This window comes from Lissotriton vulgaris, chromosome 2_1, assembly GCF_964263255.1.
Source record: "Lissotriton vulgaris chromosome 2_1, aLisVul1.2, whole genome shotgun sequence".
Classification (NCBI taxonomy): Eukaryota; Metazoa; Chordata; class Amphibia; order Caudata; family Salamandridae; genus Lissotriton; species Lissotriton vulgaris.
The window spans coordinates 1,279,329,282-1,279,355,913 of record NC_141687.1 but is presented as its reverse complement, the minus strand read 5'-3'; the positions used below and the strand labels follow the sequence as shown (position 1 = coordinate 1,279,355,913).

General features: G+C 50.6%; 1 protein-coding gene across 1 annotated transcript in view; it reads left to right on the top strand.

The window, feature by feature from the left end:
• Positions 1–1,037: 1,037 nt before the first annotated feature.
• The window catches only part of IL10RA (interleukin 10 receptor subunit alpha), a 53,298-nt gene continuing 27,703 nt past the window's right edge, over positions 1,038–26,632 (top strand). Inside the window, exons 1-2 of the mRNA XM_086957022.1 lie at positions 1,038–1,205; positions 15,236–15,356. Of these exons, the coding sequence (XP_086813148.1) occupies positions 1,133–1,205; positions 15,236–15,356 (194 nt within the window). The 5' untranslated portion in view covers positions 1,038–1,132. The remainder of the gene's footprint in view (positions 1,206–15,235; positions 15,357–26,632) is intronic.

Below are 26,632 nucleotides of genomic sequence, written 5' to 3'. Positions count from 1 at the left end.
AAAGGAGGCTTTGAAAAATAAAATATTTGCCTACGATCACACAATTTGATCCATTGAGGAAACCAGGACTGGGCCCAGTTTCGGTTTTACACTAGGGAATTTACACACTATATGACTTCCGCTTTCTCTCGTTTTTTAGCATCAAAGGTTAATGCTTTGTTTTTCATTCTTGATGCATGACGGTAGAGTGGGGGGGTGGCTGGCAGAAGCCACATTAAAGCTCGGCTCGTTTTAGACTTGAGGGTCCTAGAGGGCCTCGAGCTGAGCCAAAGCCAGCCTTCTGGCTCAAGCCTGGCTTGAGCCTTAACTGCCTCTCCCATCTCTCGATGGGTGCCATCGATATAAGTGATGATGCTGAGCCAGTGTGCGCGGATGATGTTGAAAAACGGTCATTTAGATGTTGAATAGCACAGGGCTGAGCGAGGAGCCTTGAGGGACATCCCAGTTCGGGTTGGAGGCAGTAGACCAACCAGGGGCTAAGTTTACTTTTTGGATGCATCCTGACAGGAAGGAGCTGATTCATCGGCGTGCTGGCCCAGAGATTCCGGCGAAGATGCGGTGGGAGACGGTGTTGAATGCAGCCAAAGGGTCAAATGGGATCAGTGCCACTGTGCTCTCCTTCTCCATCATTAGGTGGACATGGACACACTGTTACTTGGAAGTAGGGTGACTATGGACACTGTCCCTAGGCCTGAACTGTTCGCCTACAAATCATTTTAGGTGTGTTCGTCTAATTAGGGTTAATGGAAGCAACAGAAAACTACTACACCCAGAATGCATCAGGCCATCACAGAAAAGTCCATGTCTGGCAGCAGTCCTTCATAGCCTGGGGAAGATGGTTACCTTCATTGAAAGTCATCCTTATTGTGCTTGTATTTTAGGAAGGTGGTGGGTTTTTCTGCGCCTCGAGACCGATAAACCCAGCTCAGCTGAAGGAGGGAGGCGTAGTCCTGGCGGGGCGTGTACTCGCTCGTCTCCAGCTGCAGAAGGCGGGTAGAGAAATGGGGAAGTGCAACAAGCCGCTGCCTTCCACCCCCAGAGGGCCGGGCCAGGGGCCGGGCCTACGATAGACACATCACCCTGGTGAAAGGCTGAGCGCCTCAGTGGAGCAGATGATGCGGGCCGCTCCAGGATGGCACAACGCCGGCACCCAAGACTGAGAGCCCTGGACCTTCTCTTCGTCTGCCTCCTGAGCGCAGGACGAGGTAAGACGCCGGGCGCGTGCTGTTCAGTATATCCGGAACAATAACTCTGCACAGAAAGAACATAGCACAGCGGGCTAATGCACCTGCTACATAGATACTGGTGTTCATTTTTGGTCTGTGCTAAGTGGCACCCAGTAATTGTTTACTGTAAGCTGTCCTGTGAGGCTGGCACTGTATTACTGTAAACTGTCCTGTGAGACTGGCACTGTATTACTGTAAGCTGTCCTGTGAGACTGGCACTGTATTACTGTAAGCTGTCCTGTGAGGCTGGCACTGTGTTACTGTAGACTATCCTGTGAGGCTGACACTATTACTGTAGGCTATCCTGTGGGGCTGACATTGTAGTACTGTGGGCTATCCTGTGGGGCTGACACTATTACTGTGGGATATCACTGTAGGATATCTTGTGAGGCTGACACCGTATTACTGTAGGCTATCCTGTGGGCTGATACTGTAGTACTGTAGGCTATCCCGTGGGGCTGACACCGTAGTACTGTAGGCTATCCTGTGAGGCTGACACTGTATTACTGTGGGATATTCTATGGGGCTGACACTGTATTACTGTATGCTATCCTGTGGGGCTGACCCTGTAATACTGTAGGATGGGTGTGCGTCTGACACCTTATTACTGTAGGCTATCCTGGGGGGCTGACACTATATTACTGTAGGATGTCCTGTGAGGCTGACACTGCAGGATGTCCTGTGGGGCTGACACTGTATTACTGTAGGATGTCCTGTGAGGCTGGCACTGTATTACCACAGGTCATCCTGTGAGGCTGGCACTGTATTACTGTAGGATATTGGTGGAGAAGTGTGGCTCAGGGGTTAGAGGCGGCAGACCCGGAATCTGAGATCGGTCCTGGACCAGGGTTCAATTCCCCGCTCCGGCGGGTCTTGGGCTAAAAATTCCACGGACTCGATAATTCTCGTCCCGGTGCCTCCTCGACTCACGGGTTCACACTCTGCGACTCTGGGCAATAGCTTGCTTAATCTCCACAACGGCCCCTCGCGGCGGGATGCCTGACTTTCACCCTGTGGACACCCTGTCAGGGCTTCTCACAGGGGAATACCAGGACGGGTTCCCTAGGCAAGCGCCAGGATGCCCTTTGTGGTGACAGGTTGCGCTATATAAGTATACCTACATTTACATTTACATATTCTGTGAGGCTGGAACTGTATTTCTGTAGGATGTCCTGTGAGGCTGGCACTGTATTACTGTAGGATATTCTGTGAGGCTGGAACTGTATTTCTGTAGGATATTCTGTGAGGCTGGAACTGTATTTCTGTAGGATGTCCCGTGAGGCTGGTACTGCATTACACTAGGACTAGGTCATCCTGTGAGACTGATAATGTATCACATAGAGCCATCCTAAAAAAGTGACTCTGTGGGTCGCCCTGTGAAGCCTGCCCTGTATTGCTGCAGGTCACCCTGTAATGGCGATACTCCTGCTGCATGGCTATCCTATGATGGGGACAGTGCTGTACTACGATACTGAGGGCGAACGCTGTTTCTTAGTGAAATGTTTTCTGGTCTGGAGAAATCTCTTACAGGCAGAAGGGCCGCCCGCTCTGTTAGGACCTATACAGGGTTTGCCTCGGTCTAGAGTAAGCTTTGCTCAATTAAAAGGGATGACATTGGAGGGTCTCCTTTTAGGCCTGGTCTAGTAAGATCTTTACTACAGGGCCGGCTTTAGGGCAGTGTGACTGGTGCGACAGCACTGGGTGCTGACCTGTAAAAGGGGGGGCTGCCCTCAGGGGAGAACGCTGTGTTTATCAATAACTTACGATTTAAAAGCAGCTGATGCAGAGTTCCTTGGGCTCCAGCTTTCAGGCTGCACTGCACATGTCAAGAAAAATCTTGTGATTAAAGTTCCTGCTTGAGAGAGAGAGAGAGATCTAGTTTTGTCTCGTGCCAGTTTTGACTTTCCATAAAGCAGCACAGAGGTTTAATATTCCTGCTGCAAAGAACAGATCTGTATTTAAAGAAGATAGCTGAGTGGATTAGTAAAGCAAGCCTTTACCAGCGCTTTAAATCAAATGAAATGTATGTGAGAGATGGGCTATGGAGAGATGAGGGCACTGTTTTTGGGCGGTAGTCAGGGAATCTGAGGAGGAGGTCATATGGGTGAGAGTGGGGTGGTCCCAAGAAAGGTGGTCGCACCTGGCGCCACCAGCGCTAAAGCCGGTCCTGCTTTAATTGATTTGCCATCCCATGTCTTCACAATATTTCATACATAAAATACATGCATCGATACATAGAAAGGTTTCGGGCCGGGCCTCTTCATCCATTGGTCTGTTCAACTGTCATTCACATTTGCTTCTGTCCACCACTACCTACACCATGTTGCAATGTGTCAGCCCACTTCGGTTTCAGAGTGACAGCAGTTTTTCTCATCACGTGCTATTTGTCTTTAAAAAAAAAGTGGACTTCATTCAGTTCCAGGGCTGGTGGGCCAATCTCTCTCTTCAGTTTTAGTTTTATTGACTTCTTTTTTTTTTTACTATTAAACTTTCATTTCCACTGCATCTGCTTGCAACAAAAAAAAAAATACCTTGCTCCTTTGGAGACTGGACCTCCAGGCTTTGCCGATGCTTTTTGTAAATTGCTTTAGTTCCCAAACATCTGCCCCTACTGCTCAAAGTCAGTCTATCATGTGTGCATTAAAATACCATGTATATGTACTTCCTGTTCTTTCTTTCATGTCTTTGTCCTCTGTCCTCTAGGCCTTTATCTATTCCAAAATGTCCACTAGTGCATTGAATCAGTCCTTAATACCAGTTTTCGATGATTGAGACGGACAAATCAAGATAGAAGCTGGAGTTCGTGCTGGCTTAAAGACCAAGCACAACAAGCACTGGCAAATCCAATTGATCTGTAGCTGTTTGCCCGTCCTTAGTTTTGTTTAATGGTTGTTGGTTTGTCATGGTTTTAGAAAAATTATTTTTGAGTAGTTGCTAAGTCCTTGCCAATATAAAAAATAAACATTGGCTAAAGCGTAACTATTTTTCACCTTTCAAGCATACTTTGCCACTGAAGTCCCAGGTGCTAGAGGGAACTACTTTGTATGTAGAGGTGCTCCTGTGAAAGAGCATAATATGTCATTCACAGTTAGCCAATGGCTAAAGTGGACTGACCCACTGCTGTAAGTTCTAATGGGTGGAAGAAAAATGGGAACACAACAGCAGATCAATGAATGATGAGGGCTGGCTGAAAGCACCTATCAGTAAGATTATTATATAAATCATTTAAAAAAAAAGGCAAAAGGTTGCATCTAACACCAGACCTAAAAGCGCATGTTATTGACATATATGCATTTTGTTTATCATATAAACCATGGTTAAAGCATACAATTCATCTCAAATCCACGTATTAAATGTGTTAGCTGTTGGTCAAAAATATTCCTTTATTAGGTTTTGCCTCGCCAAAAAGATGCGCTCTGCGCATCTTTTTCGGCGCAGGCGAAAACCTGATGAGAACTGTAGTGTGCTTTGGGTCGGCCCTCGTCATTCATTGGCTGGCTCCGTAAATGGAGCCTTGCCATTGGACGAGGGGCCTGTCCGTCAATGCGGGACCAGACACGGGGGCGTTCCCGACATTCTTTGGCTTTTGCCGACGTCACGCGACGCCGGGAACGCCCACGAGTCTGGTCCGGCATTGCCGGCACCTGCCTTCCTGTTAGCAATAAACACGGGTCATATCAATTACAAGACACTTAGGGTTGAGGGCAAAGGTGTGCTTTACAAACACTCACTACGCTGCTATGTTATTCGCTGTTCTAGCTATTGAAATTAAATCGTGTTTGTCACAAACGACTTTACAGTAACAACGCAGGGATTATTTGCCCACAACCCTCCTAATCATGGTTTCAGATTGGTTTTCCGCAGTAGACTGTATAGATACATTTGAGCCCAGTTTTAATGGACCGGTAAAGTTTTCAATGCTCTCGCTGCACACTTTAAAGTGGATTTAAACGTGCGGTGAGCAGGCTCAGGGCTCGGCTTGTACTTTCCCCTGCAGCAGCAGACACACCCTGGTCGGAAACTGTTAGAGGAACCCATGCAAAAGTTCACTCTAGCGCGCGCACACATACCCCGAAGAACCAGCGAGCAAGCTTCAGCGTGTGAAAGGCTCCAGGAAAAATGCACCGCAGCCTGTGCGAGGTGCGGGTTCAGTTGCAAGAACGGGCCCCTTCTGTAACCCATGTGAAGGTAAAAAGAGAGACTTGTGCCCGCGCTGGTCTAAAACTGGAATTGTCTCTCTGTCAGCAACTCCCTCCATCCAAGAAATCCGTGCGATTCGAATCCCGACACCCTGACCGCACCTTTCATCCTTCCAGGGCAGATAAGAGTGTGAATGGGCTTGGTACTCGCAACTGTTTGTCAAGATCCAAACTAAGTTGAGTCTATTGTTGAACCTTATAAAAGCTGTTAATATATAACGAGAGTGCGACGGTGCTGCAGAAAACCAGGCAGAGACAGGCAAAGGCCAGCCTCGGGGCCCATAAAAAGACCTGCTGCAGTGTGAGCCTTTCTTTCGCGAGTCCAGACAGTTTGAGCGTGGAGAGTGAAGAAGAAATGCCAACAGCAGCACACGCTGCATTCACAGAGCTGGATGACTGGAGTTAGATGCACTTCTCCGGTTCTCGCAGGACCGCACGTACGCAAAAACACACACGCGTGCTATCGCAGCATTTACAAGGCGTTTACTATCCATAAGCGGGGCTTCCATACACAGTCACGTGCATGGGCCACTTCAGCTGTGACAGGCCAGGGGCCCAGCCTTCCTGGGCTCAAACAGATGTCTGCTCTGAGCCGGATTAGCCAAAAGGGAAATCGGAGATTTCCAGACAGGCCTGAGCTTCTGAAAGGCCAGAAGGGCTGAGGTTAAATCAGTCGATTGCCACTCGCACTTGGCTTGCAGAGACTTTAATCCAGCCATACAGAGGTTTCAGGGGGAGGGGCTTGTGCAGAAATATGTTCAAACATGCCGGCCAGCCTTCCCTTAAGGGGGCCGCAGCCGTGATATGTACACATGAAGAAGTGGCAGGTGTTTCGGACCCTCGGATAGAGGGGCTGGCTCTCACGAGGGAGTCTCAGACCCTCGGCTAGAGGGGCTGGCTCTCACGAGGGTGTCTCAGACCCTCGGATAAAGGGGCTGGCTCTCACGAGGGAGTCTCAGACTCACGGATAGAGGGGCTGGCTCTCACGAGGGAGTCTCAGACCCACGGATAGAGGGGCTGGCTCTCACGACCCGCCCAAGCATGCTTGTCCACCGCACTGGAAACTGAAGGTTTGGCCGCCAATATACTAAGAAATGAACCTCCACACAGCCTTGAACAGTCGGTCTCCCTGCACTGCGTGGCCGGGCAGAGGTCAAAGGACTCTATCGGGGGCAGCTGCGTGGCCCTCCAAACTTCATACTCAAGCGCCTCAATCTAGCGCCAGAGGCGCTATGCACGAACTCACCGCTGATGGTCGCTCACACAGCTCCCCATGAGCGCGACTTCTCGCAGAGCCCTCTTGAGCCGGACGATCATGCTTCGGGGGTCCTCGGCGCCATGGATCCGGCGCAGCCTCTTGGAGGGCGGCGGGGAGCAGGCCTGAACTGTGCTCCCTGAGCTCACCTGCGCCAAAGTGTTTACCTTCGGGGATGGGGCTGGGGGTGTGCCAGGTGGCCTCGGGGAAGTGGAGCAGGCAGGCGGCCCAGCCCGTTTAACTCCTTCTGCGCCGGGGTTCCTGTTTTTCTTCCCTGACTGCAAGGCACACCCCGCCCCGGTGTACCCTCCGCAGGCGCGCTCCGCCAGCCGCTCTTATCAATGGACATCCATTCACCTTTGGTGCGCCTCGCAGTCTCAGCTCCAACTGCTTCTCCATAACTTCAACTTGGTTAATGCCGTCACATGAATTAAAATAATCCTAAACAAAACACATGTAGGTATATATATATATATATAAAATAGCTCTGCTATTGGGTCTGTAACCTCGATTCAGATCTCCGACCCCCGTATCCCCCCTCCGTCCTTTTCAACAGCTTTAGACACACACTTATGCTCGACTTGCCAAGTCCCATCTTTCTCTGTCGTAATACGTAAAATCCCAAAGCGCTCCCGTTCGTGATGACATCAAAATCCAGGTGATAGCCCCCTCGTCCCAAAGCACTTTCGCTTTGCCCTCGTTTTCTCTGTGTCTCGCCCTTCTGTACAACAGAACTGTGATAACACATCACCCCTCTCTCCTCGTGTCACTGCCCCCCCCCCCTGCCATCAGCACCCTCCACAGTGACAGTTTCACATCGCCCACTCCCAAGTGCCAACAACGACCACAGAAATTCTGGATACGATTGGCAGCCACAGATGTGGGCGTGGTTTAGGTCGCTCTGAAGCACCCTAAGTGATTTCCACTTGTATTTCCTGTTTTACATCTTTCGTCAACAATATAAAATAGCTTTGGATGACTTTTCAATTGTCTTTCACAAGTCTTTAGGTAATCGTATAATTGCTTCTCTCTCTCCCTGGGGCGACTTTATAATGCCTCAGAAACACACAACAAAAAAGTATTTTGATAAATATGAAAGGTATGTTTGGAAGACCGTCACCAAGCGCGAGCGAGCTCTCCTCTTCACGGCTCCTGGTCCAAGGTCACTCCATGGTCTCTCCACCGTTGTCCTTCTTCTCCTCTTTGAAGCACACTCTTCTCTTTTCTACCGCCATGCCCTTATCTGACCAGTGCGCTCTTCACCCTTGCTCCGTTCTGAACCCCCTTGAACCCCATCCTGCTGCTGTCTGTTCACAGGCCACCCTGTTGACTCACCCCTCATCTTCTTCTGTTCTCAGGTAGTTCTCTTGTCTCCCCGGGTTTTTCATTTCCTTGTTCTCAGTTATTCTTGTCCCACTGTTCAGCTCTTTGTTTATGTTCTCAGGCCATGTCTTTTCCTCACCACTCTTCCATGATCAGGGCCACTGGAATTATGTGATTTGGCGGGTGCAGCGTTTTCTGCATAATTATGCATTTGCCCTATACGTGTATCAACTGCCGGCTGCATAATATCAAAAGCACGACACGTTACTAAACAAGATGCGGTGCCGCTCGTTGGAAGGCCCTTCGCAAAGGTTGACTGGTGACCTTTCTGGTGCTTTTTAGGTTTTGCCTGGCGAAAAGATGCGCTCTGCGCATCTTTCTCGCGCAGGCGAAAACCTAATGAGAACTGTAGTGTGGGTTTGGGTCGGCCCACGTCATTCATTGGCTGGCTCCATAAATGGAGCCTAGCCATTGGACGAGGGGCCTGTCCGTCAATGCCGGAAGAGACTCGGGGGCGTTCCCGAGATTCTTTGGCTTTTGCCGACGTCACGCGACGCCGGGAACGCCCCCGAATCTGGTCCGGCATTGCCGGCACCTGCCTTCCTGCTCTGCGTGTTTGTTCCCGCCCCCCCCTTCAGCTCTCCGCGCAACTGCCTTCCTGCTCTGCGTGTTTGTTCCCGCCCCTGCCCCCCCCGCCCCCCTCCCCCCTCCCGCTCTCCGTGTGTTCGTTCCCACCCTCCCCTCCCGCTCTCCGTGTGTTTGTTCCCACCCTCCCCTCCCGCTCTCCGTGTGTTTGTTCCCACCCTCCCCTCCCCTCCCCTCCCGCTCTCCGTGTGACCCACTGTTGACACTATGGAAAGAATGGAGGAAGTATCAAAGAAAGACAGGTGGAGCATAAGAACCGCGCTAGGGGATGCTCATCCATGAAAAAGGAGACTGCTGTTCTTTCCATGCCCTCAGAAAGTTCTCTTTAGGCCACAGCCCCCTAGATTTGAAATGGCTTGCTACCTACCATTTTCAGAACAAAGAAAGGGGTGTGGCAGTTATTTTGATGAGGAGAAAAGATAATGGGCCAGAAGGTGTGTGTGTGGGGGGGGCTCTGTGTGGGTGTGTGTGGGGGGCTTTGTGTGGCTGTGTGTGGGGGGGCTCTGTGTGGGTGTGTGTGTGGGGGGGTTTGTGTGTGTTGGGGGGGCTCTCTGTGGGTGTTGGTGTGTGTCATTTGCGAGAGATAAAGCTAGTGGCATTGTAAATGACAATGCCATTTATTTATGTTAAAAAAAAACATAAATAAAAATAATGTCAAGAGCAATGCCAATCGCTCTAACTTTAACAAAGGCAAAACCATTGCATTGTAAATGCTTGTGGTACTTTGCTATTTGCTCTACAGTGATTGAGACATTCAAAGTAAGTAAGAGAAGGTGTTAAAATGTGTGTTTCCCATTGGTTCAAATTGATATTTTGCTCAATACTAGCAGGAAATAATAGCAACAGTCAATGATAAATGATAGATTTCATAACATCTCCCTTTTTTTACAGACATGGCTATCTGAGCTCATCTTGCTAAAATAGAGTTAACATTTGCAGTTGTTATCCAACTAGTATTTTTTTCATAAAACCAGTGTAGTGGACTTTGCTATTCGCTGTTGCCCCAAAATGTCCCTGAACCTACCTCACACCTCTTGTCAACAGAGACAAGTAGGCTGACTTAGTTATAATGTTCGCTTCCCCAATGCAAAGGACTGTTGGAGCAAATAGGCTTAGGTGCAGTGACGTGCACTTCTCCAGCTCGGATGCATGTATTTGAACCTCAGCCAACACCTCTCCTAGAGATCATGCAAGAGCAAACATCTTCCCAACCATATATTCTAGAAGAATGTCCAGCAACCCCCAGCAAATAGGAGCTATTTGTGGCCTCATCAAAAGTATGAAGCACTGTACAATTCTGTACCAATAATCATATTATCTGGGTGGAGTAATGCAAGAGTCCCATAGCCAGGGATAGGCAGGACTAACAATGTCTCAGTCCGCAGAATAACTCAGCGAGATTCTGTAAGCGGCGGAATTTTTGTACATCGCAATGCTGGAGCTGATTTTGAGCGATGGGGGCTTTTTCCGCGGTGTTGAATCAGCGTGAATGGCACCACATGGCATGCCAGAGGGTACTGCTTCTTTGCTGCCGCTCGAGTAGATTTTCCACTCCAGCTTCCGCGTTCTCATCGTGAGAAGCTGCTTTCTCAATGTGAACGGTAGCGACCTGCCATGACCGCCCGCATTGAAAAATCTCGCCAGGAGCGGTGACCTACCAGAAGGCCACTTCTTCCGTGTCCCAGGGCCTGTGCAATTCACTGGCCACAAGTTCATGATGTTTCTTTTCACTAAAGGCCCCTTGGTGGGCGAGTGTTCTGTAGACCTTTTCCTATTTCTGTGCACGTTCCCCTTCTCTAGGCCCTATCGAGACAAAAATGATCAACTATTCGAATTTGGCCATCAATGGTCATAAATTAACATTACTCTTTTTTATTATATAATTTGTTATTATGTCTGGTTCTTTGTTGGTCCTTCAAGCAGACCTGCGTTGATACTTTTTGACTTAGTCAAAGTAAGCAGGAGACATTAAACATTTATCAAGGAGTGAAAGCCAAAGGAAAATACTTGATCATTTGTATGTCTTCTTAGGGCCCAGGGACAAGGCAAACCCTACTAAGGGGATACCACGGAGGGGAGGGGATTATGTTCTCAGCCAGATGAAAATTCTTGTGAAAGTTCTGTTTTTGATTGAAGCTCCCCAAATGAGGTGGCAAGTTTCACAATGTAAGTTCAGTGGAGACGCAAAGATTGCTTTGAAATTTCAGATTGTGTTCCTGTAAAAGGAGAAGTCCTACTAAAAGTGATCTCCAATTACTTCCTCCTTGGGCACAAATAAAGTCCCTGGACAGAAAGGGGGTAGTATTCTGAACGTCAAATCTTGCCATTGGGGTGGCTCCCGGGGGATCTCCCGCTACCCTCAGTTCCTTGGAGAAGGGGAGGGGCCGGGGACCTTGCCAGAAAATCAGCCCAGATGTAAAACCAGCAAAAAGTACTCTGTGTGTGCGTGTAAGTGGAGTTTTGGAGCAAGATATCCTGGATAGCTGATAGATAGATAGGATGTAAAGATAGCTGAGGGGGCTCAGCACCCTGCTGTGATGTGTATGACAGGGCCGTCTTAGAGTGAATTATTTTCAAAGTTAAAAACGTTCTGGTTCAGTAACTGTAAAAATACTTATTAAGCAGCAGGAAACGTCGTAACTTATTATGTGTGTTTTGTAACTGATACAGGTGGGCGAGACACTGAGAGCTCGAGCCTGGCTTTGGTTCAGCTCGAGGTACTTTTGGAACCTGGAGCCCCAAACAAGATGAGCTGTCAAGCATCATGTGCCTGCTACCCTCCCTTTACTCTGGATGTGGCGTTATGGTCAGAGCTGCAGCCTTTCAATTAGGGAACCAAGTTCGAGTCTTGGCGTTTGCTCAATTTCCTGTGATTTTTGGCCAAATCACTTTATCTTCATCTGCCTTTCAAAATGAATCAAACCTTGTCATGTAAAGCGCTCCAACGCCTTCTGATCGAGCTCGCGCTAAATAAAAAGTGCAGAAAAATGCAAAAAGTCAGCCCTGAAAGCCCAGAGAAATCGTGGCCTCCCTGCTTAAACTATGTGATCCTAGGCAGATATTTTTTTTACCATAACTCCTTTTTTTCATTATCCCATATGAAAGCCCTTTCGGATATTTTAGTTCAAAATATCAGATGTACAAAAATCATTTTTTATGCTTAAAAACTATCACTTTTAATAAGTACTTCTCAGTGCAATGCTATAATGTGATGCAATAATGTGAAAGCTGCCACATGCTAAAGCAATACATTTTTTGAATTTTGAAACTACGTTATCATATTTTACATGATGTTTGTTGTATGATTTACATAGAAAATATTTTCAGGCTCGGCTCGTGCACAGGCTCTAAGAGCTGAGTCAGACCATTGGCTCGGCTCTGATTCGGCTCTTCCTGTTAATTTGTTGGCTTGCCCACCTCTAGTAAGTGCACTCCGCGGCGTAGCAAGGGTGCCAGCATCCGGGGCAAGGCAAGTATTGTGCCCCATAACCCATGGACTGTTGGCGCTTCCTGGCGCAAAAGTTTAAACGATAGAAAAATGAGTGCAAATTTTCTTTTTTTTACAATTTGCGCCCCCTAAGAATTTTGCGCCCGGGGCAACCGCCCCAGTGCCCCGCACCACGCTATGCCATTGGTGACACTTACCGTAAATAATAAGTGTCTTCATTCTGCGCTTTCATCTTTCTGTGGCTAACCATCAGTTTCAGATTGTTAAACTCCGGAGAAAACCTAAACAAAAACACTTCTGTGCGAAATCAAAAAATACTCAAAAACTGAAAGTTGTTGAGATCAAAGTTTGCAACTTTCAGAAGACAGTCACATAAGTTGAAATGATGATTTGACGAGATGAAGTTAAAAATAGCTCTGTTGTTCCGGATATTATAGAGAGAAACAGCCAACGGAAGTCAAAGAAAATCTTCCAAAGCAAACTTCAACAAAGTGTTTACATTTTCCATGTTTGCGATATTAAGAAGTAGCCTGTCACACAGCGAAATTGTAAATGTCATTTTGAAACTAGAATCCGTCCGTACATCAATAGGTTTCTTTCCATGCGACGTTAAACATAGACTGAAAAACATGTTTTGCCAGACTATTTACGTTTTTTAAAATCTCCCTTCTAAATTTCTTACCAGTTTTACATTCGTAGAGCACACCGAATCCTACTTCCCTCCAAAGGAGCCCTTATGACGAATGCAAAAATCGGATGCAAATCACGCACCCGCTAAATAATAAATTGTGATTGCGCTTGACTCCAAGATTACAAATTGAATAACTTTATGACCGATTGTGGTGTAACATCTGGTAATGGGGAATAATGCACCTATTGCGCATTTTATTTCCCATTCCACCATGCACAAACAGGACACGTACGCTGTTTGCCCCCGAACCATCACCTACCGCAGATCGCTGGAGCAAACCTTCGTAATTTTGCCATTTAATTCACAAATGGATAATTATCTAACCCATCGTGGCCGTGGACTGGCCCCCGTACTACTGTTAGCAATTAGCATAACTGGGCGAAATCATTTGATAGTGAATTTAGGTTCAAGTTAGACATCTTTTGTATGTATATATGACTTTTTGACAAAGACTGTGTTGTCGAAACGCGTCAAAGTCAATAAGTACAAATGTTTCCACGAATCGTAAATCCTGAGTGCGACGTTTTCTTGTGCTGGAGTAGCGCGAGGCGATTGCAACATGTGTGTATATATATATATATATATATATATATATATATATATATATATATATATATATATATATATATATATATATATTTATTATTATTATTTTTTGGGGAAGCAGATGTTTTGGTCCATTGTTGGTGTTGCCAAAGGTTTTTCAGTCTTTGTTTTCACAACTTGTAATAAAGTGTTTATGTGCTCAACTGCTGTTAAAATCCCTACCACCCTTTCCACACTCCCCTGTTGGATTCACCTTACCTCATTCTGACACTGGAAGAAGTAACTTTACGTGGACTTTTCATATTTAGCTCTCTTAAAAATCAATGTTCCCACGTCTATTGATTGAGGGCTGAAATTACCATCATTTTGACCCAGAATACTAATAAGGAAACACATGACATCCATTATTTCATAGGTGTATGCAAGCTTCGTTTAATATTAATCTGGGCCTGGGTTTCAATTTTGCAAAACCAAACTTAAATCAATATTCTTTTTTGGGGGGAAGAAAAGCTGCCTGTTATAAACATACCCTACCAGGGAATCTGCTCATATCCCTTACCCACTAAGACCATTGAACTGATTTAAAGGTTCTCAAAACTCCACCCTTGCTACCTTGTGTGACAATTATTTTAGTGGACCCTCGACAAGTCACTGCATTGGTGGTTTCTGATGTATAATCTCTTATGGAGAAAGGTTAAAGGCTGAAAAGAACCCTACACCCACCACTGGCATATCAGAGATGCCAGGTGTCCCTGTGCACACCAGGAAGATGAGACCCCTGGCAGGGTAGTAAAATATATAAAAGATCAGGGTTCAGTGGGAGCGTCAGGCCTCTGGGCACCACTGCCACTGAGCTTGCTGCAGCATTTATAGCTACATCCCCTTCATCAAGTCTTTCATCATGGCTGCTAAGATTGCTCAGTGGGTTGAGTGCACACTTTAGATATGTACCTAACAGGTTCGAAGCTCACCAGTCATTCCTTCTTACACAGTTTGTCAATGAGCAAAGCCAGGGTTGGACTGGTACAAAATATAGGCCCGGGCACCAAAATAAAAGTAGCTCCCATTAGGGAAGCAGATAGCTAAAAAAAAAAGTGGTAATATCAGGGAAATGTACAGGAAAAACCAGCCCATCTAGCTACAAAACCGGCCCACAACTGCTACAAAACCTACACACACATTGATCTGTCAGACCGGACCATCAGGCGCTGCCTGATTGCCCTATAGGCCAGTCCGACCCATATCAGCACCAAGGGTAGGTGACGAACAGTGGCGATGCAGAACACGCAGCAAAATTCCTTTTATTTATTTATTTATATGTTTACTTACCTCTAATCAGCCGTAATCTGTAGTTTACTACCCCCCACCCTGCCCATCCCACGCCCCACTTCAGTGCCCGGCAGCACTCCCACCACGGGCCGCTACTGGTGATGAAGAGACCATTGGCTGCTATGAGCTGTGGCATTTTACTTTATTTAAATTCCTTCGGCACTCATAACGAGCTGAGCTCGTCATGAGGCACAATGGAGCTGGAGCTGTGCTCATGACGAGCTGAGCTCGTCATAACTGCCGCGGAACGCCCACGTGGGGATAATTCCCCTCCTGTGTGGGGCGTTCCATTGAGTGGGTGGAGTCGCGACGAGCCCAGCTCATCATAAGCACAGCTCCACTGTGCTGCATGAAAAGCTGAGCTCGTCACAAGCACTGCGGCGCCGCGTGCGGCCCCCCTACCCCCGCGCTGTGGGGGAATTTGCCCCACGGCGAAGGGGTTAAAGCCTCAATGTCTGTATTCCATCCATGCTGCCTGTGTGAACCCCTATCCAAACACCTCACCGCTAACTGTGTTCCTTTGGAAACTGTATTGTCCTAATCCCTGTCTGTTTCTGTTCTCTGACTCTGCAGGAGAAGGCTTGCCCAAGCCCAAGTGGGTGAAATTTAAGCTGGACTTCTTTCCACACATCCTCGCGTGGGAGCCAGGGCACAGTGAGATGGCAGGAGACTTCTACAAGGTCGAGTTTAGAAAGTGAGTACCTGAGCAGGGAACATGAGTACTCTGGGGGCTGGGAAGGAGAAGAATTCTACCCACTACTTCATTTGAAAAGCAATAAGTAACAAGGCTCCCGTCAGGAGGCCACTACAGCTTGTACCATCCATTACCCCTGCTGCCGCTGCCAAAGACAGTTCCTACACAACTACTAAACATCACATTCCTACAAGTGTGACAATTCAGACTATTCTAAGCCTCCAAAGCTATAAGAATGGCTTAGGGGAAGGTATTAGTTGTTTTAACATGTATTTAGTAGTCAACTTTTGTGCTCAACTAAATTAGACAAACAGTGCCACCATTCGGCAGACTTTCATAAGTGGCGGTGTTGACAATTAAGTAATGGTGCTGAGCACTAGAAACCACCGGCTCAAATTAAACACTTATTCTACTTCAACACTCAATTAAATGAATCCCACTAAATAGGGCCAGCAGTGGGAACATTCCCTCCCCGTTCCCCCTCCCCCATCATTTCCCCAGCAGATTTTACATTTGACACGGAAGGGGTAGTTTCATCATTTTTTTAGGCGTGATGTGTAATGGGGTCTGCATCATGCATTAGGTTTGACGTGGAATGGTGCTAGCGCCATTCACGGCAAACTCATTGTGTTCGTGTTTGCTCCAATGGCCTTTGGTTAAGCTGCCTTAAGTCTTGAGTTGTGGCTTCTTTGGCTTGGGAAGCTTCAACCATTAGGTTGAGGCATTGTCAATCACTACTTGGATCAGCCCAAAGGGGTATTTCAATTTCACCTTCTTTCTATTGGCTGTTTGGGTGTCTCATTTTGCCTCCTTTGTAGCGCACGAGGGGAAACATCACTTACAACGCATTCATTACAACGCACTACCATTACAACGCAACCATTACAACGCAAACCATTACAATGCATTGCGCTGGGGGGGGCGCTCTAGGATAGGGAATATATTTATTTACTATCCAACACCTTCCCTACTATCCACGGGGACTGGAGTTGGAATAGTAAATTAAATAATTCACTATACAGCGCTTAAAAGCACTATGCGTTGTAATGGTATGCGATGTAAAAACCGCGTTGTAACAGCAGGCGTTGTAATAGCCTGCGTTGTAACGTCACCAATCCGCGCACGAGGGACTATTTGGCATATGAATAGTTCTGACATCACACACAATTCTCTATCTGATCCATACATTATATAGAATACAATCATTATTAATGTGTTTTCGAACACAGCAGGCGTTTTTTTTGTGTTAGAGTTCGAATTCAATCACCAAACCTAATAGTTCTATCAATACCTGTTTCTTTTCCTAAACTATGATCAGGCTGTACAAGTTATCGGGACTTGTGCCTTGTGGACTTTATTGACTAACTGTCGTGATGGTTACAATGTTTGGTTGTGTTTTGAGGGACAGGGAAAGCGTAGCCTTGAAGAAATACCCTTGTGAAAAATCATACAACATTGAAATATGCCAATAAAAATAAACACTTTAACAGAGTTCATCGGGCGAATTTGAAGATCCAATCTTGAATTTAATTATGTTTTCTCAAATGAGTTGCTTTAAAATTTGGTTGACTGCCAAATCAGGGACATAAATCTCAGTTGCCTACCAGGTGCATGAATACATTTCTTATACAGTGTAAGCACAGGCATGTACAGTACAAGGCCCGCAGCAGCCAATCAGAAGTGAGATTTAATTGAACCTTTAGCACAGTATGCCACGTAATGGTTTACAGGTCTGGGCTGGTAGGTAATTGTTAGACGGGGACCCAGAGGGTCGGCCGAGGACAAGGGGAGATGCCTCCAGTGAGGGCCGTCTCCAGCGATCGTACTGACGAGTAACTTCCCCCCCACAGATGGACACCACACAAGGATGAGGTCAACACTCTTTATATGATTCTTGAAGCAAGGTTATCAGCGATACAGTGAGGTCGGGACACGAGGGTCCTCTCAATTCTAGTCTCTGAAGGGGAAAGGGTAGCGGGTCAGTCTTGGTACCGGCCTGGTACGGGGGATGGCAAGATGGGTAGCTCACAATCCTCGAGCTCGGAGTTCTGGAAGGTCGGGCCGTGGCAGCGCCGGCAGGCTAGGCTGACAAGTCTCGTTTGAGAAGGGCCGCTGCAGCGCCAGCAGGCAAGGCGATGGTTCACTCAAGGATGGGCCGCGGCAGCGCCAGCAGGTCCCGACGAAGGTGTAGGTTGCAGAGGGCCGCGGCAGCGCCAGCAGGCAGGAACGATGATTCACAAGGCAGGGCTGTGGCAGCGCCAGCAGTCCGTCAAGGATGAGTTCTTCAAGGTGTCTCTCGACTCCAGGATACAACTGCCTTCCTGCTCTGGAGCTGCCCCAGTTATAGGTCTGGCCTCCTTTGATGTCCGGACCCTCGCTCTTGGAGGTCGGGAGGTCCGGGATGAGGGAGTCCAGACACCCAGCAGGGGGGTGGAGCCAGCGCCCGGGGAGGCTGGGGGCGATCGGCACCTGGCGGGGGAGAGCCATCGACACTCCTTTCTCCCATTGACCTGCCAAGTGGTCTCTTCACCTCCTGGGTGGATGGTGGTGCCTCGATGTCGGGGCCTGGCCAGGCCCAGGGTTGGGGTCGAGCTGAGGCCACGCGGCCTCGTGGTGCAGTGTCCAAGATGGCGGCTGGGCCAGGGCAATGCTGCTGATGGCGGCCCGGGCCGGCCGATGTCGGGGTGTTCGGGAGCAGGCGTCCCGTTGAGGACGAGTTGCGGGTTGCTTCTGTGGGTTGCCGGGGTGGTTCTTCTGGTGACACCGGGAGAGCCGGTGTTCGGTCCTTATTATGCAGGGAGGGAGCGGCCCCCTTCACGAGGCCTGTCCAACATGCGTCCCCCCCCGCTGAAGGCAGGGAGAGTCACCCATCTTCTTGGGTACTCTCTTCGCCGAGGCGGAAAAAGCGTGACAGGCCGTCCGCGTTGGCGTGGTCCTGGCCAGGGCGATGCTCCACAGTGAAGTCCATCCCCTGCAAGGAGATGGACCATCGCAACAGTTTTGGGTTCTCCCCCGCATCTGCATCAGCCATTGCAGGGGCCTATGGTCTGTTTGTACCCTGAAATGGGTACAGAAGAGGTAGGGCCGGAGTTTCTTGAGGGCCCATACCACTGCGAAGGCTTCCCGCTCGATGGTGCTCCAACGCTGCTCTCGGGCCAGCAGGCGTCGGCTGATGAAGGCCACTGGTTGATCGACTCCCTCTGCATTTAGTTGAGAGAGTACTGCCCCAACACCATGATCTGAGGCGTCCGTCTGGACGATGAATTCCCGGCTGTAGTCGGGGGCCTGGAGCACGGGGGCGGTGCACATGGCGGCCTTCAACTTCTCGAAGGCCGCTTGACAGTTCGGAGTCCAGTTGACGGTTTTGGGGTTTTTCTTGGATGTGAGTTCTGTGAGGGGCCCCACATTGCTGCCATAATCCTTTACAAACCGCCGGTAGTATCCGGTGAGCCCTAGGAAGGCTCGGACCTCGGTTTGGGTGACCGAAGGTTGCCAGGACTGGATGGCAGCGATCTTGAGCTGAAGGGAGGCCACCAGACCGCTCCCCACTTGGTGTCCGAGATAGGTCACGGACCCCTGGCCAACCTGACATTTGCTGGCTTTGATGGTGAGGCCAGCCTGCTGGAGGGCGTGCAGGACTTCTCGGAGATGGTGAGGTGGTCTGCCCAGTGACGACTGTACACAGCGATATCGTCCAGGTAGGCGGCGCTGAATTCTTCGAGGCCCGCCAATACCTGGTTCACGAGTCGCTGGAAGGTAGCTGGAGCGTATTTCATGCCGAATGGCATCACTTTAAAGTGGTAGTGGCCATCCGGGGTAGAGAAGGCGGATCGTTCTTGGGCCCTGGGGGTGAGGCCGATCTGCCAGTAGCCTGCTGTTAGATCGAAGATGCTCAGATAGCGGGCAGCCCCCATGCGGTCAACCAGCTCATCCGCCCGGGGGATGGGGTGAGCGTCGGTTCGGGTAAAGGCGTTCAGGCCCCGATAGTCTACACAGAACCGGAGCTCGGGGGCGACGCCCGGGGCAGCAGCCTTGGGGACCAGTACGACTGGGCTGGCCCAGGGGCTGTCAGATGGCTCTATCACTCCTAGGGCCAGCATTTTAGAGACTTCGTCCTGGATGCAGGTGCGCACCCGGTCTGGCACTCGGTACGCCCTGTGTCGAATAGGTGGACTATCCCCAGTGTCCACGTCGTGAAGGCACCAGGGGGTGACCCCTGGGGTGAGGGAGAACAGGTTCGCAAATTGTAGTAGGAGAGCCCGACAGTCTTGGCGTTGTTCCGGGGACAAGGCCTCAGAGAGTCTGACTCCTTCCACTGAGCCATCTTTTTCACGGGTCCTCAGTAGGTCAGGGAGGGGCTCGGAGTCTTCTTCCGTCCCACTATCTGTTGCCATTAGTAGGCTGAGCTCCGAGCGTACGAAGTGGGGTTTGAGTCTGTTGGTGTGGAGGACTCGGAGTGGGTTCCGGGGGGTCTCCATGTCTATTAGGTAGGTGACAGGGCCCTTGCGCTCTATCACCTTGAAGGGGCCTGTCCATTTGTCCTGCAGGGCACAAGGTTCGACTGGAGACATCACCCATACTTGCTGGTCTGGTTCGAACTCGATGGAGGAGGCATTTTGATCTTACCATTTCTTCATGTCTTCCTGACTGGCCTCAAGGTTGGCTTTGGCGAGTTCCCTGAATCGCCGGGTCTGGTTGCGGAGGGTCAGGAGATACTTATAGACGTCTGGAGGGGTCTTCTGGGGGGCCATCTCCCATCCTTCCTTGACCAGGCTGAGGGGGCCCCGGACGGGGTGTCCGTACAGGAGCTCGAAGGGGCTGAAGCCGAGGGATTTCTGGGGAACTTCTCGATAGGCGAAGAGGAGGCACGGGAGCAGCACGTCCCATTGGCGGCGTAGGGGTTCTTCCAGGCCCATGATCATCCCCTTGAGAGTGCGGTTAAACCGCTCGACCAGTCCGTTTCCTTGCGGGTGATAAGGGGTCGTGAACCGGTAGGTGACCCCGCACTGCTGCCAGAGAGACCTCATGTACTTTGAGATAAAGTTTGTGCCCCTGTCGCTGACGACCTCCCGGGGGAAGCCCACTCGAGAGAAGATTCCCATTAGGGCTCGGCCTACCACGGGGGCTGTCACGGTCCGAAGAGGAATGGCCTCCGGATACCGGGTGGCGTGGTCCACCAGGACTAGGATGAACCGGTGCCCCTGGGCCGTTCGGGGGGTCTAAGAGCCCCACAATGTCTATTCCCACCCGTTCGAACCGGGTGGTGACGATGGGAAAGGGTTGCAAGGGTGCTTTGATCTTTCGGCCGCTCTTCCCGCTGGCCTGGCAGGTGGGGCAGGCCCGGCAGTGGTTGGAGACATCATTTCGCATTTTTGGCCAGTAAAAGTGTGTTACCAGGCGGTTGTATGTTTTGTCTTGTCCCAAGTGTCCAGCAAGGGGGACATCGTGCGCTAAGTTCAAAAGGAAGTCTCTGAAGCGGAGGGGCACCACCAGCACCCGACTGGCCCCCAGCTCAGCAATTCTTTGTTCGCTGTAGAGCAGGTCATTGTCCCAATAAATCCAGTGGGCCCCTGCGGTGCCTCCTGCGCTCTGGGCGAGGGCTTGCTGCCGGAGTCCCTCGAGGGAGGGACAGGTCTTCTGTTCTTGTCGGAATTGTTCCTGGGTGGGACCACCCTCTTGACGCCACTGGGCCAGTTCGGGAAGGTCCTGGAGTTGAACGGGCCCTTTGTCGTTTTGTTCTGGGGGATTGGTGCTTAGGGCGTCTCCCTCCGGGACGCTCGGGGGAGGAGGTTCGGGCCACTCGGGTTCTTCGGGACTGGAGATGGCGCGGGCGGCCATGGACCGGGTCGTTACGCAGGCCCACTCAGGGAGGCCTAACATCCCCAGGTGCTCCCTTCTTTCAACGGCTGCCCAGGGGGAACTTTCGAGGTCGTTTCCCAGGAGGCAGTCCACTGGGGCATCATCGCGGACAGTCACCTTCAGCATACCGGACACTCCTCCCCACTCGAAGGGGACGCAGGCCGTCCGACACAGGCTCTCTGAGTTGTCGGCTGATCGGATGGGGCAAAGGACGTTTGGCAAGATCTGCTCCGGGGTGACCAGGTGACAGCGGACTGCCATCACACTGGCCCCGGTGTCGCGTAGGGCTTCAGCCTTGCGCCCATTTATGTTTACCCACTGGCTGTATTTTCTCGTATTGGCGGGTAGGGGAGCCCGCGGAATCATGTCTCTTTCCCCTAGGCAGACCAGGGTCATGGCTGCTGGTTCCCACTCGGGCTGTTCCTGTTCGTATTCTTCATAATCCTCGGGGGCCTGCTCTTCTCCCAGGGCGGCGGCAGCGACCTGGCGGGGTATAGGATTCTGGTTCTTCGGGCAATTAGGGTCGTTGGCATAGTGGCCGGTCCGCTGGCACCGGTGGCAAGTAACGTTGGCTCGGAACCCTGGACGCATCGGGGGGTTTCCCCTGCCGGCCGGGGGCGGGGTGTTGCTGGCGGGAGCCGCCGGGACGGCGTCTCTGCCCCGACCCTGGCCTCCTCCTCCTCGGGGGCGATGGGGAACTTGGTTGGTTCTGTTTGGCTCGCTGGGCCCGCTTCGAGCAACTCGAGTGCTTTCCCATCGGTCAGCTTCGGCGGCGAGTTGCCGAGGTTCAGTCAGTTTACTGTCGAGGAGGTGCTGCCTGAGCTCGACGAAGCAATTGTTGGAGAGGTGCTCCCACACAATGAGGTTAAAGAGTTGTTCGTAGGTGGTTACCTGGCTGCCCTTGATCCACCCCTCGAATGCTCTGCTGAAAAAGTTCACGTACTCCACCTAAGTTGTACCCGGGATCCGTTTGCAGTCGCGGAACCGCTGGCGGTACATCTCGGGCGTGAGTCCGTATCGAGTGAGGAGGGCGGCCTTCATGTGGTCGTAGGAGGTCATCTGATGGTCCGGGAGTTGTAGCAGGGCGTCGCGCCCTTCGTTGACGAACCTCCCCCATAACCCGGCTCCCCAGTCACTTTGAGCAATCCGGTGGGAGGTCATGGCTATCTCGTAGGCTTTGAACCATTGCTGAATATCGTCGTTCCGAAAATATTCTCGGACGACATCCTTGGGGATGTGGACTTTAGGGTCTGCAGTGCCAGGAGTGTTCGGGCGCTCGGGCACCCCGAGATCTTTATTCTGTTTCCGAAGCTCTATTTCTGCTAGATTGCGCTCATGTTCGTAGGCCAGTTTTTTCTCTTCTAACTCCCTCTGTCTTTGCTTCTCTTCCCGCTCCTCTCGGAGCCGCAAGTGTTCCAATGTTATCTTTTGTTCCGCCAATTTCAGTTCTCCGTCCAACCGAAGTCGTGCCAGCTCTAATTCATGGAGTCTGCTTTTCTCTCGTTCTCGGATCTCCTCCGGGGAGAGACCCGATCTCCTTCCTTCTGTCGGAGTGGTGCTTTTTTCTGGCACCTCGAGGTTTTGGTTTTGGGGTACGGTCGTACCCGTCTCTGCCCAAGATTCTAGGGCTTTTTTGAAGTCTTCTTTCGTGCTCAGTCCTGTGGTAGCAATGCCTAGTTCTATGCAAAATTGTTTTAGCTCTCTGTGGTTGTACTCTTCTAGTTTCTCCATCTGGAATTTTTCTGTGGATCCGCTCTCTTTTGTTGTCATTGTGGTTGAGTCGTGGGGTGAGTTACTCTCTGTACGATTACGCGTTGGTTCGGATCGCGCCGCTGGCCACCAATGTTAGACGGGGACCCGGAGGGTCGGCCGAGGACAAGGGGAGAGGCCTCCAGTGAGGGCCGTCTCCAGCGATCATACAGACGAGTAACTTCCCCCCCACAGATGGACACCACACAAGGATGAGGTCAACACTCTTTATATGATTCTTGAAGCAAGGTTATCAGCGATACAGTGAGGTCGGGACACGAGGGTCCTCTCAATTCTAGTCTCTGAAGGGGAAACGGTAGCTGGACAGTCTTGGTACCGGCCTGGTACGGGGGGTGGCAGGATGGGTAGCTCACAATCCTCGAGCTCGGAGTTCTGGAAGGTCGGGCCGCGGCAGCGCCGGCAGGCAAGGCGATGGTTCACTCAAGGATGGGCCGCGGCAGCGCCAGCAGGTCCCGAGGAAGGTGTAGGTTGCAGAGGGCCGTGGCAGCGCCAGCAGGCAGGAGCGATGGTTCACAAGGATGGGCCGCGGCAGCGCCAGCAGCTCCCGACGAAGGTGTAGGTTGCAGACGGCCGCGGCAGCGCCAGCAGGCAGGAGCGATGGTTCACAAGGGTGGGCCGCTGCAGCGCCAGCAGGTCCCGACGAAGGTGTAGGTTGCAGAGGGCCGCGGCAGCGCCAGCAGGCAGGAACGATGATTCACAAGGCAGGGCTGTGGCAGCGCCAGCAGTCCGTCAAGGATGAGTTCTTCAAGGTGTCTCTCGACTCCAGGATACAACTGCCTTCCTGCTCTGGAGCTGCCCCAGTTATAGGTCTGGCCTCCTTTGATGTCCGGACCCTCGCTCTTGGAGGTCAGGAGGTCCGGGATGAGGGAGTCCAGACACCCAGCAGGGGGGTGGAGCCAGCGCCCGGGGAGGCTGGGGGCGATCGGCACCTGGCGGGGGAGAGCCATCGACACTCCTTTCTCCCATTGACCTGCCAAGTGGTCTCTTCACCTCCTGGGTGGATGGTGGTGCCTCGATGTCGGGGCCTGGCCAGGCCCAGGGTTGGGGTCGAGCTGAGGCCACGCGGCTTCGTGGTGCAGTGTCCAAGATGGCGGCTGGGCCGGGGCAATGCTGCTGATGGCGGCCCGGGCCGGCCGATGTCGGGGTGTTCGGGAGCAGGCGTCCCGTTGGGGACGAGTTGCGGGTTGCTTCTGTGGGTTGCCGGGGTGGTTCTTCTGGTGACACCGGGAGAGCCGGTGTTCGGTCCTTATTATGCAGGGAGGGAGCGGCCCCCTTCACGAGGCCTGTCCAACAGTAATGTTTGTAATCACTGTGGTAAATCCATACCGGAATAATATAATCTTAATTTATTCAATTTAAGGCCAACCACTCACTTTTTATGTTTATTAAGTATTATCCTCAGAAAAGAGCTGCCCTCACCTATGTCAATAGGGTAGTTTTAAAGGACGAGTGCTGCTGTTGTGCACAGCGCATAATACTGACATCCTGAAAATGCCCTAGCTACAGAACTGCCCCTTCCTGTCGAGCCTGCATTCCAGTATCTTGGATCAGCCTGTTCAGTTGTCTGCTCTCTCACGTCCATAATGCACTGCTTCCCGACAGAGATTCCAGTTACAGCTGTTTCCGAATAGGAGGGGTTAAATATGAGACCCTCCCCTTCCGGTGCCTAAATGTTGTGCTTCTACTAAAAACAAGCATTGGCAAAGCCAATAGGTCTCGCAATGACTTTACTTTTTTTGTATTATTATTTACTGATCTGAGTTGGATTGGAAAATTAAAAGCATTAAGATTCTGGAATGCCAAAAAAAGCAAACCGAAGCCAAGCAAACCAGTTTTAAGAACAGAGGAACACACTTGTGAGCTCTTGTGCCCAGGAGCAACCACCGGCAGTACTGCTGGAAGCACCTCATCCCTCCTCACCCCCACCACTCGGCTGTGGGGGCGAATAGAAACAAACCTCCATTACCTGTCTAGTGCAGAGCCCACACCTCTTTCCCAGACAGTAACAGCTGTGCGGGTCACGAGTGAACACAGGAGGGGGGCCGGAAAAAAAAGACAACACGAACAACAGGGGAGGTGGGCAGGAACAAAGGGAATCGGGATAACAGGGGCAACAGGGAAGGGGGTGAGAGCAAAGGGAATATGGACAACGGGAAGGGGTGGGAAAAAAGACAACACGGAAAACGGGGATGGGGCGGTAGCAAAGGGAATACTTACAATGGAAAGGGGGCAAGAGCAAATTGAATAAGGACAACAGGAGGAGGGCGGGAGAAAAGTAAAAGACAGCAGGAAATTACTAAAGTAGCCGACTTACTAAACAAGCATTTACAATGCAACGGTCTTGCCTTTGCAAATGTTAGAGCTATTGGCATTGTAAATGACAAAATTTTTATTTATGTGTTGGTTTTGAAAACAGATAAATAAATGTCATTGTCATTTACAATGCCAATAGCTTAATCTGTCGCAAATGCAAGACCTATTGAATTTGCACCCACACACACACACAGAGCCACACACACACAGAGCCACACACAAGAGCCCCCCACACACACAGAGCCACACACACACACAAACATAGCCACACACACACAGAGCCACACACACAGAGCCACACACACAGAGCCACACACACAGAGCCACACACACACAGAGCCACACACATACATAGAGCCACACACACACACACAGAGCCACACACACACACAGAGCCACACACACACACAGAGCCACACACACACAGAGCCACACACACAGAGCCACACACAGAGCCACACACACACACAGCCACACACACACACAACGTTAGAAGACTATTTAGGCGTGTTATCAAAAATAACGAAGGGGTGCTATCCGGAAGCAACATGCGTAGTGAGCTAGTGAGGTTCACACATGCCTGCAGTGCCCTCCGGGAAAGCTCTTAGTTGATTTTCCAGAAGCCTCGTAGCATGCTTGGCACTGCTGGGGGAATGCTGTCCTGTAATAAAATGCAGGATCACAAAAGGGCGGCCCCTTTGCGTGTGAGGGCCCCCTGTGTTACCAACAGCGAGGGCACACATAAGTTGCAATGAGGTGGCGCTTCCCGGGCAGTCTGTCGGTGTGATGAGGGCGATGTTTTGAACCCTCCTGTTATAAGCCACTGCTGTGTTATGAAGGGAGGAAAACGTTGGTTTTTCACATATGGCTGTAAATATATGGACCTCGTAAGGATTGCGGCCTATATCTGCCCATTCGTGACAGCCTGAGTTTAATGGTACTCTTTGCGGTAAGGTCCCAACACACTGAGCTGTCTTTAGCAGGGTGACCTATAGCGCCTTGCCCTTCACACAAGGGCACTGGGGTAGGTGCCAAGGGTTCGCCACTGCAGCGCATCATGAAGAAGGCACGTCTTCCGGCCTGGCAGAGTGTGGCAGCTCTTAAATTGCATCAGACGCTTGTTAGCAAAAATAACGAAGGGGTGCTATGTCCTATCCGGAAGCGACATGTGTAGTGAGCTAGTGAGGTTCACGCATGCCTGCAGTGCCCTCCGTGAAAGCTCTTAGTTGATTTTCAATAAGCCTTGTAGCATGTTTGGCACTGCTGAGGAAATGCTGTCCTATAATAAAATGCAGGATCACAAAAGGGCCCCTTTGCGTTTGAGGGTCCCCTGT